The sequence below is a fragment of the Centroberyx gerrardi genome, chromosome 4 (assembly GCF_048128805.1).
Source record: "Centroberyx gerrardi isolate f3 chromosome 4, fCenGer3.hap1.cur.20231027, whole genome shotgun sequence".
In the NCBI taxonomy this organism is placed as follows: domain Eukaryota; kingdom Metazoa; phylum Chordata; class Actinopteri; order Beryciformes; family Berycidae; genus Centroberyx; species Centroberyx gerrardi.
Window position 1 is genome coordinate 9,241,280 of NC_136000.1, and position 11,056 is coordinate 9,252,335.

The following is an 11,056-nucleotide window of genomic DNA, read 5'->3' on the forward strand; positions in this document are numbered from 1 at the left end:
TGCTTGATCATTTATGAAGGTAGTAGTTTTTCTCATCTGATATCCGAGATGGTTTTGAAAGTTATGAGATGGAGCACCCACAATCCAGCCGTCAGGAATGTTGAAGACATGTCACTTCGAAAAGTTTCGCACGTCAAAAGTTTTGGAGCAGATGACAGCCGCCATAACTTTGTTTGGCTTCGACTACGGCAAGTATGAAGGGACAATCTTGTTGTACGGCTGTTATCCAAACTGCCAGACTCTACAATGACAACAAACATAAAAGTGGTATGGCGCTTCAGTTGTATAAATACATTAAGGCGATATGGCCAAAGTCGCAGAAAAAGTAGTGTGTTGAATAGTTGAAACGTGATGTTTGTTTAACGTTTTTCCAGGAAGTAAAGGCAGACGACACACAAAAAAAGTCACACTGACACAGTATATTTACATTCATTTATAAAAGAGAAATACAACCATACTATAAGCACACATTGTTCTGCATCGTCGAAATCCTTAATAAATGGAGATGAAAATCCTCATGCAAATGGGCCAAAAGAAACACTGGAAGACAAATGCACCCACTTATCACAAAACACGCTTCTTTAAAGTCAGAAATGTATGGTACTGAGAAATGTATGTTTTTCTGTTAGTAAAAACAGAAGTGATATCACCAGAAAGATGTACATTAGCAGGAAAATGATATGGGAATGGCAACAACACATTGCATTACTTCAACAGAGGAAACTTTTCTTGTTAACCAGCAATATGACAAAGGAGAACTGGACAGTTGCACATACCATTTGGTCACCAAGGTCAGTATATAAACCATTTGGTCAATGTACATTTTTTAAAACGGTCTGAGTTTTCTATTCTCTGGGGGAATGAAAATCAGCTTGCGACATAAATGTGAACAGAGAAGGCACCTTAGAAAATACTGGTATTAGCTTTTGGGCCCCATCATATTGGTTGTAAAACTGTGTCATCATAAGAAAATAATTCAATTTGTGACACCCTTTGGGATTGATGATAATAAAGTGCCACGGACAAGAACAAAACAACATAAATTCAGGAACATGCACCTTCATTCACACAGACAATCCCAACCACATCCACACACGGTTTGCCTGTTCAGAGACAGGCAAGAGACACGTATAACATCTCAGGTGCTAGTGTCGTTTTAGGTAAAAACCTCCCCCCATAAGATACAGTACGTTCAGATTAGATCTTGCTTGCTATTGCTAAAAATGTACTTCACTCACTTCAGAGGCTCTGTATGACAAAACGGGAAACTAGTGCAAATACCTCCATCAAGGTGAACTATTTGACGGTGAAGAGCTCAGATCTAGATCAGTCTGGAGAAAGAAATCAAATTTTAGGTAGAGTAAGTATTTTCACATCAAGGTTACAAAATTGTCTCAAAGGATACTGGTGCTGTAAGTTATTGATCACTTGATATGGGATACTGATTTGCAGTGATGTGCTATTTTTTTTCCATTTGACTACAAAAAAAATATGTATTGGAAAATCTACCGGGAAACAATTCAGCGTTAACATTTGTAAGGACACCAAGAGGAAAAAAAGTGATACCTACTTTGAAACACTCGTACCTTGTTACACAATGAGTAAACACAGTTAGTTTCACATTAGTAAACCTAGTTAATACTCCTACCATATGGTTCTGAAAATGTTTAAAATGCTACAAATACCACTTTATTGTAAAAGATACACAAATCAGTCGTAGGATGCCAAGTTAAAATGGCATTGTCACGTTTTATACTGGACAACACCGATGTTTTGACTGTTGAGAATATATATTTTTCATAACAATGCACTTTTTTTTTTTCCTGGAAAACTAAATGCACATCAAGAATTTCAGAAAGTCTAGCTGCATGACTGTGACAGAAGCAAGCGTACCAGTCCTTCCATCTCAATCTCTCCAGTGCAATCTAACTCTTGTCAGACTGCTTGGGTTGTTGTATTTGGCTTTTACACTAAGCAGCCTGCCATACTAGCTTATTCAAATAGAGATTGAGTATAGAGTATAGACCAGTTGACTTTTGTTATTGAGAGCTGATTGGGAGATGGGATGGAAATCAAGGAGTAGGGCATTTCAATATCTTGAGGGCATTCACTTTCCAACTCTTAAAAAACCTAGCTATTTATTAAAATATATCCATCTTAGTGTGTGTACTGTATGTGTGTGTATGTGTGTGTGTGTGCGTGTGCACCCTTGTAGGTGTGTGGATATGAGAAAAATAATTGATATCTGTAAACTTCTCTCTTTCACTCTGTGCAAACTGCATTGTTTCGAGGAGAGGGATGAGGAGTGGGAGAAGAATGCAGCAGGTTAAATTTGGCAGCGCAGCAGTTGAAGGGGAGGGGGAGGGGGTGGGGCAGTTGTATAGAGAACAGGGGGGAGGAAAGTAGCTGGTGTCGCCTAGCTCTGCAGCAGGATGGGGTCCTCCAGCTCGTGGAAGCCGGGCACCGAGCTGCTCTGGCTCTCTCCAGAATCTGAATCGTAGGGCGTGTCGGGCAGCTCCGTGAAGCCCCACGCCAGCTGGTCATCCTCAAACTCGGAGCGCACCTGCACGGGCACGTCGGCGTAGTCCTCCTCCTCGTTGGAGTGGAAGTCCTGAGGGATGTAGAGCATCTCGGGGTAGTTGCGTGACACCAGGTCGCTGGTGGTGGCCAGGGAAACCTTGCGGAAGGCGATGAGATGCATGTGGGAGAACTTGACGTACTTGTAGCGCTTGAAGCCCAGCGACTCCACCGCGACGCGCCAGCTGCGCATCATGAGGGCGTGGCGGTTCTGGTGGGAGGAGTCGGGCGTGATGATGAGCAGCAGGCCGTGCAGCTCCAGCAGCTCGTGGGCCTTCTTGCAGCAGATCCAGCGCTGGTACGGTGACGGGAAGTAGGAGAGGAGCAGGGAGAAGACGACCACGTGGAAAAGCTGGCCGGGCAGAGCGTCGATGGGGTTGTGGAGGTGGCGGAGGAAGGCCTCGACCGCGTCACCCGCCAGCTGGAGAGGCTGCTGGAGCTGAAGGTTGAGGAAGTCGCACTTGTACACACTCTGGAGGAGAGAGAAACGGGGGAATTAGGCACATATCAGGGTTCAAACTTCATCTTTTGCATGAATTTTCATTGTCACTTTCTTAGCAGCTGTAGAATGTATGGAGCTTTTTATTTTGCTTTCTGCTGAAACTGTCTACACATACCGTTTTACCACAACATTAATACTATCAAGTAATTTGCTGGTGTTGCTTTTACTGCGGGATGCCAGTACTGAGCAGCCAGTCAGGAAAACCTCATGCATTTTATTTTAACAGTAGTACAAGTCAAACAGGATTTTCAAACACATGAACACTGAACGAAAAGTGAACAGCAACACCAATAACACTTACCTCAACCGCAGGCACTATGTCAATACCAACTGTAAGGAATTCATCAAACTTCAAGAAAGGGTTGAAGCAGCTTCCCACATCAAGAAGGCGCATTTTCCCCAGATGAGAGATTGAACTGCAACACAAAGAAGCACGAGATTATATGCGAGGGTCCATGAAATCTGCCCATTTGAGCCAATGTATTCCCACTGAAATTCCTGTCCACTGCATGTTACGTAAGCAGAGCGTGTTTAAAAAGTGAGACAAATGACCAAGAAGCTTGAAAAGGAAATAATGTCAGCTCTGCCTGCAACTTACCTAGGAATGATGCTGTATGGTTGGGCACTTGGGGATGCTGCGGTCAGACCCATGGCAAGCCTGGCACTTTTCTCGTCCTTTTCCAGCATTCTTTTCATCCCGCCATCCAAAAAATATTCTTGACAGACACTGAGAAAGTGGAATCAAAACATTATTCTTATCTCGCTGTGAAAGCAGCAGTGACATGTTACAAAAACAGAACCCAGAGGGGCGGATGAGTCAGAGTGCACTGCCAAGGGGTCTACTACTGGAGCTAAAAGACATTTAAAGAGTCTCTGCTTTTTAAGTCAGCCATACCTGCGACACCACTCAATGCGTCCCTCTCCTTCGCAGTTTTTGGCCCAGTGGTTGTCAGCTAGATTCTTCATGGCCAGGGCATATTCGCTCAGCGTCTGCTCATCCTCACAGTGCTCCCGCCAGATCTTGTCAAAATCTCCCACTGTGGAAAACCATGAAATCAGAATAAAACTAACAAATTAAAACACTCTGGACCATAAAATAAAACAGCAATAAGTAAGTAATAAAACATGAAATTATACTCACAACAAAAATGTAACTGAATAATTTATGGAAAAACTTGCAAACTTCTGTTAGCTTAGGCTACTGATATTACCAAATTTCAGTCTTACTGTCTTCTGAAAAGTTCATGTAAACATATTTAGTCTCACCAGGCCTATCCATAGCAAACAGCAAACCTTCAGAACCTACTTGCTAACTTTGGTCATCCAATTTAGCACAAAAAATTAAGTACTCCTTTTGGCAAAGCTGCTAAAAAAGCTCAGGCTACTGATGGTTCTCTGTTGCTTCAACATCCCCTCAGTGATCATTCTTCTCTACCAGAAACAGAAGTGGAACTGTTTCTCTAAAAATTCATCCTCAAATAGCCATTTCACAGTAATAACAACATCCACCAAAATTCCCTTCGGCACGTCATCTTCACAGCTGTTCAGAAGCGTTCGGCCTGCGAACGAAGGCAAACATGCTGATAAGGGAGAAATCCCATGACCACAAGGAAAAACACTATATCAGATTTGCAGAAATGAAAGGACAACAAGCGGGGCGGTGGTAAACAGCACTGCCCCGAGAGCATGACTACTGCGATACAATGCCAAGCCTACCAGATCATGCTTTACTTATTAACCAATCATGAGGTCTGCTAACAGGACAACTGTTCTGCAGCGTTCTTGTCTCCACAACAGCCAACTAGTCTCTCTAATAGACTCAAAAGTCCCTGTTGTAACATGCTATGATAAAGCTACATTAAAAACATTACTGCATTAAACAACACAAAGCCCTAAATCATGGGCATGTGGGCTTCAAGTTAAAAAGTAAGGCAGAGCCAGCAAACACAACTTTACCTCTGCATTGCTTACTAGACGACTGGCATTACAGAACTTGGCTGCATTTGCTACAGCATTATGCTGACTCAAGAAATATCACTGACATTCCTTTTTTGAGTTTTGTATGAACTGTCTGAAACTAGTTTAAAGTTACCTTGTGCTGGATGTTCCCTTTCTGCTGTTTACTTTGAGATTTGAGAGCAGGGAAATGGTCAAATGCATGTTTTTATTGTGAGGCAGTGTTCTCAAATGAAACAAAGCAGCCTGGGCAGACTCTCTAAAGGGCAAGGCATTCAAGCAGACAACCAAATTACAATATTTAGGGGCCGTTCTGGCGATAGAGGAGCCTTAACAGCTGCAAAGTCAAATCATTCCAAAGCCTGTAGACTACTGTACTGTTGTTTTGCTATGATTATTAAGTTATAATTAAGTAACAATATTTTTCATGATTAGGATTACCGTGTTAATCATTTTGCACATGGTGCTTCAAGTTTGCCTTTTTGCATACCCCTGCTACACAAAACAGTCTCAAGTAGCACTATGCATTTCCTCAGAGAGAGAGAGAGAGGTGAGAGTGCAGTGTCAACAACAGCACAAAGCCTCAATGCGTGGGCAGGCACAGAAGCAGTCCAGGGTTTTAACTCAAGGGTACTTCAGCGCTGGTGGTGGGCCTGGTATACCACCAACAATCTTCAACTGCCAGCTCAGAGCTGGAAAACCCGTCTGTCAGTGCAGGAGACTCAACTGCCAACTTTCCAACCTTTTTGAAGATGTCACGTGCTCTGACTGACAGAAGTCGTACATCAATGTCACCCTAGTCCAACTCTGGGAAGGGTTTTTCCAAACTTCCTGTTTTACGTCAACTACATTTAGCTGGAACTATGAGGAAGGAGACAGTTTCCTGCTCATAGACACGTCCACAGGACAGATGGCTGCTGATGGACACACACTGACTGTTGTGGAAAACCAACCTCTGACCAAAGATCAAAAAGTCTCTAACCACTAGGCCAACCTGCCGCCAAGCCTGTGTAAGAATCCAGACAGTGACCTAAAGCTTTAAAAGATCAGTAAGCCTGCTTTGTTTTCATGACTGGAATATAAAAACAAATGAAGAACAAATCTTCATTCAGTGTTGCTTGTGTGCATCTGTCAATGTTGATTATGGCCCTGCTAGTTAGCAAATTGATATTGGCTTGCTTTGAGTGAGAACAGACAAAGTGATCGAGAGCAATGACTCAGTTGGACTCAAGCATTTGTCACAATCTAGTTAACAGGCAATCCGAGAAATCAGTCTCTGACAGTTATCATTAGCTTCTATTAAGTGGTCACGTGCTAGTTAGCAAAAGTTTGTTGGCTTTTTGTACCCCCCAATATCCCACAAGAAAAAAAAATCCATCCTAAAATAGAATCCACATAAATCCTACTGGACAATTGCTTAATTCGTGTACAGTGCAAGAGGGATGTCTCTTTGAAAAACGAGAGCCAAAACACTTTCTAGACTTGTCTCTCATGAGTATAGGACCAACTTTGTGGACACTAATGGTAGCCAAGGTGACTTTCCAGGCATACGGCCTTACAATAGGGGATGTGATTGATTTACTCTCAGATCAGTGATTGATTTACTCTCTATATGCAAACTCTTCACTCACATGGAACAGGACTCTTTGCCATTCCATGTATTGGAAAGACAACAGCTGGGAGCAGAGCCTTCTCCTGTAGGGCCCCCTCTGTATTCAGTGAGCTCTCCGACAACCTTAAGCTACCAGACACTGTCTTAGTATTTAAGTCCTGCAGATCATTTATTTAGTATAAGTTACAATCTACCTTAACTCCCACCATATCAGCCATTTCTGTTTTGTTTCCTTCCCTGCAGTTTGACATTTACTCTGCAGGACTGTCCTGGTGGGCTCACCATGCACACAAGCTCCAGCCTCATTTGTGTGTTTGTTCTCTCTTGTTTTTAATCTGTATTCATGTCCTTAGTTGCCCTGTAAGGAATTTTTAGACAAATCTGACATATACGCGCTTTATTAATAAATCTGTCTCGACTTTGGTTAGGTTTTCTAGTTCTGAACGATAACAATGGTCTAAAATAAATTGATTTGGTTGTAAAAGCTACACCATACATTTTCTTAATCCACAAAGTTATCTTCCCATTCATTCACCAATAAAACAGCTTTCAAAGTGTCTCTCGTTAGTAACACAACATGCTAGCGTCTTCTCTAGACATTAGCTTTGGAAGAGAGCTGATCAATGTTGACGATATTGATTGAACTGCCTTTGAAAACAGTAATAACATTTGCAATGTAAAATATGTTTCCCAGGCCTTGCTTGCTGAATGCAACCCAGGCTGCTGCTGACCTGTTTGCCTTCAAAGCAACTAGTTCCGCTATACTGTTAGCTAGGATGGGTAATGTTTAGCAAGCAGAATAACTTTAAGTTAGCTAGTTAACCCGTTAAGAGAATGAGTAATGCTGGCTAGCTAACGTTCACTGTTAGCTAGCGGGCTCCAGGGCCATAGAGGGCCCACTGAAGTAACGTTGCTCACCTTCTCTGTATTTTCTGCGCAGTTTTCTGTGGACGTTTTTAACGACCCCCGAGAGCTTCTCCTGTTCCTCCTTGCACGGTGCTTCTTTAGGAATCGACATGTATAACGGCTCCAGGTTGTTTTCTGTCTCTCCCGTCTCGGCATTGTTCGTCGGGTCCATGGCACTGCTGCACCGCCGCTGCTGCTGCCTGCTGCCGCTGCTTCTGCTTCCCCTTTTCCCAGCTGCAATCCGACCGGCGAACCGGTGGACCGGCCAACAACGCGTAAACTGATTGGTTCTTTTTGACAAACGTGCTTCAGAACTGACAGCCCAACGTCCAATCACAGGCCCGGAAGCGTAAACGCCTTCCTGTCAGTGTCACAGCTGTTTGTGTGGCCTGCGCGTGCTATGGAGCGTTTAGGTGCACTTCGCAAAATCCAGCACTGCTAAAGTTACCACATAACCCAACACTATTGAGATCTTGGGTAGAACATTTAACCATATTATTTAGTTATTTCTATTATCTATTCTCCAATCATATTTAGGAGTAACAGTATTGGCTAATATTGCTGTAATTTTTAATCAGGTAATGTCATCATAGCCTACATATGTGCAAATGAGCAAACCTGTCTGAGGCCTTGAAGTCTATGAGAATAATTTCACAGCTTTTTGATCTATGGATTGAGCCCCTGCCCCTCCATAGTGTTGTGTCAACATCAACAATATACCATGGTTCATAAAAGTGTAACCATGTGCAAGAGTGTGAAACTTCATCTAAATCCCACTTGCTGCTTTGAGGAAAAAGTGTTGATGTTGCCTTTGGTTACTCATAGACTTTCACTGAAAATTAAGGAGCTTTAAAGCCAGGGAGCCTCCATTTGCAATAACAATAACATGTTTGGTTGACTTGAATTGGTAAGTTGGCTAGCAAACACTGATCACTAGCAGCTTAAGTCTTAAGGTACCGTAGTCATTTTTACCTTTTGTAACAGTAGTTTGACACTTAGAGTGAGAGTGAACATTTCTGCATAGAGTGTAAACTGTGGATCCTGTTAGGCTTTTAGCATTAGCTTTGTACATAGTGCCACCTAATGGTTCCAAGGTTATGTGTCTTGATTGAGCTCCACATTTCCAGAGACAGATCTTGACTCCCTGTTGTTTATATCATGTGAAACTCCTACTGCACTTGGCTGACAGCCACCTGTGTGAAAAAGTTAATACACACTTTACTGCAACTAGTTTGTCACACAGAATACAGTACAGATGTCGACAGGATTACTTTTAGGGGAGTTCAGCTGTTACCAGAGTGAAGAATGTATAAATGTGCGATAAATAAATACATTTGCAAATTGCTACATTGCTTTCACCTGAATTTGAGGTAAAGTAAGGACAATCAGATCAGTATCTAAAGGCATGAGACCCATGCAGCAGTTATAATTTCTCCTTCAACTCCCTTGTCGAAGCACGACTGCTACACTCTCCTAAAAATAACAAGCACATGATGGTAACTGCACTGTTTATTTAGCCTGCAGAAACACCTGCTGACGCACTGTAGTGCCGCTGCTAGATTAGGTGTCATCAAGGCATAGGATCTATCTAATTCACATCATGGTGATGAAATACGGATATTATGGATCATCATCATGTGACGGCTTACATAAAGTATATACATACCCAACAGCACCATACGCTACAGTGACATAACACCAGCGATGACTCAAATCTAGGAATTATGACGAATATTAGAAAAAAAAGCGGAGGGAAAATGAATCCAAGGCACCCAAGCCACCCAAAAATAAACATTTTCCATACCTTTCATTGGCTAGGTAATTATTATTATTATTATTATTTTTTTTTTTACATTTTTCAAGAGTTGAGTACCTTGGATTCATTGAAGACTTGCCCTCTTCACATTATTGTATACATGGGTGCTGTTTTCTCCAACGAGCCTTTTCTCTACTACAACTTTGAAGCCAAGGCATTCTTCCTTAGTAAAACCCATTCCTTGTTTCAAACATTGTTCTATCTACTTGTAACTGTCTTGCCACCGTGGTGAAGTAAGAAAAGGCCTAGAAAGAGGTCAGACAGGCATCTATTAGTGAGGAAATGAAGATAGTTGGCTGACAAAGTCTGCAGTAGCCATTTAACATTGTGGTCATCATCAGAATATGCAGCCTGACAGGTGTGTGGGTCGGCCAACTGATGATACTTGGCCAAAATAAGCCGCAATTGCATAGCTAATAAATACCGATGATTGTTGCTGAGACAGAGTATCCATGATAGTGTTTCACTTTTAATGAATAAACAAATTACATGACGTTGACTGAAGAAGTGTGTTATGCCTCAGGCCGTGTCACAGAGCCGATGCTCCTCATTAAAACATGATGATCTCATTTAGACTAAATCAAAAGACAGAGAGATCAGGCTGAATTGAATTGCAGGGCTCGACCCACAGAGTTTCAGTTGAGAGTAACTTTAGCCTCTAGATACAAACCCATTGTATCCTTTGTATTGTGCATTTAGAGATGCCCTTCTGCATATCTGCCTTGTCAAAAATGCTATTATACTTGTCTTGGTGGCTAAAAATGTTCACGTTCGTCTGGCAGGAGGAGAGTGCTAATCCTCACTGAAATCCCCTGGCGTACTCACAGCTGTGTGCGGCTCAAAGCACAGCCAAAAGCTAAAGTTCAAAGAGAGCAGGAACTTCAGGCTGTAGCTACAAGTGACTTGGTTTGAGAAGCCTGCAGCCTCATGAAACTGACTATTCATTCAGTCTTTGTTGTTGTAGCAATGAGACAAAATAACTGCTACAGCTACTTGGGCGGGCATTGCGAGCTGAAGAGCAACTACAAACAGAAGAGACATCTGCTTAGCCAGATTTATTGATGAGGAGTGACATTAAGAGAGTATGTGAGAAATGTACACGGTCTTGGCTAAGTCTAAGTCTATTTGGGAACAGCTTCATCTTGGAAAGAAGCCTGCCATTCCTTCCCAGGGGAAAGGCAAGAGAAGAGGGAGACTGGACTGTGTCAGAGTAATCCTCAGAAACTATTTCACTCCAGTAGCCTGCATTTGTTCGTGGGTAAATATTGACTTTGTGGATGTGGACTGCACCTTGAAAACCCCATATATGGCATCTAAACAATATGAAATGGAATGTTTTATGGGTTCATATTCACATTATTCAGCGGGACGGCAAATATATTTCAACAGTGATAACCGGATACCTGATTCGACCGGACCGCAGCCCGAGATAAAAACTTCAACACAATAGAAACACAAATAAAAATCCAAACTGTCAGATCAGAATGCAGTTTCTGTGTTCTTGTGGAGTTTCAGGGTATGACCCCAAATCTCTGACATAACATACCACTGATGCCATTCATGTCTAGTTTCCAAAGCACTGATAATCTGTTACTGACCCACATACGATGATCAGTTAGCCTGTTTTTTCTCTATTCCAAGCCTATTAACCCTACCGTTTATTCTTAATTCCATCACAGTTCTGCTT

At 42.3% G+C, this 11,056-nt stretch overlaps 1 protein-coding gene across 2 annotated transcripts; it reads right to left on the reverse strand.

Moving 5' to 3' along the window:
- Positions 1-459: 459 nt before the first annotated feature.
- On the reverse strand, positions 460-7,755 carry samtor (S-adenosylmethionine sensor upstream of mTORC1). 2 transcript variants are annotated; one of them, XM_071910539.2, is made up of 5 exons: positions 7,566-7,755; positions 3,975-4,116; positions 3,678-3,806; positions 3,381-3,495; positions 460-3,049 (listed from the first exon to the last, which is right to left on the reverse strand). In XM_071910539.2, exons 1-5 carry the CDS (start codon positions 7,723-7,725, stop codon positions 2,417-2,419), a joined length of 1,179 nt encoding a protein of 392 aa, XP_071766640.1. In that variant the 5' UTR covers positions 7,726-7,755; the 3' UTR covers positions 460-2,416. The 2 variants fall into 2 exon arrangements, with proteins under 2 accessions (XP_071766640.1, XP_071766641.1); XM_071910540.2 differs by lacking the exon at positions 7,566-7,755 and adding an exon at positions 4,386-4,506.
- Between the last annotated feature and the right edge of the window lie 3,301 nt (positions 7,756-11,056).

Bases quoted from the DNA above. Each gene is read 5' to 3' on its own strand.
- samtor (XM_071910539.2), bottom strand. From the start codon at position 7,725: ATGGACCCGACGAACAATGCCGAGACGGGAGAGACAGAAAACAACCTG. The intron at 3,807-3,974 runs GTATGGCTGACT...CCACTTTCTCAG, and splicing joins CGCATTGAGTGGTGTCGCAG to TGTCTGTCAAGAATATTTTT. The intron at 3,496-3,677 runs GTAAGTTGCAGG...TTTGTGTTGCAG, and splicing joins CCATACAGCATCATTCCTAG to TTCAATCTCTCATCTGGGGA.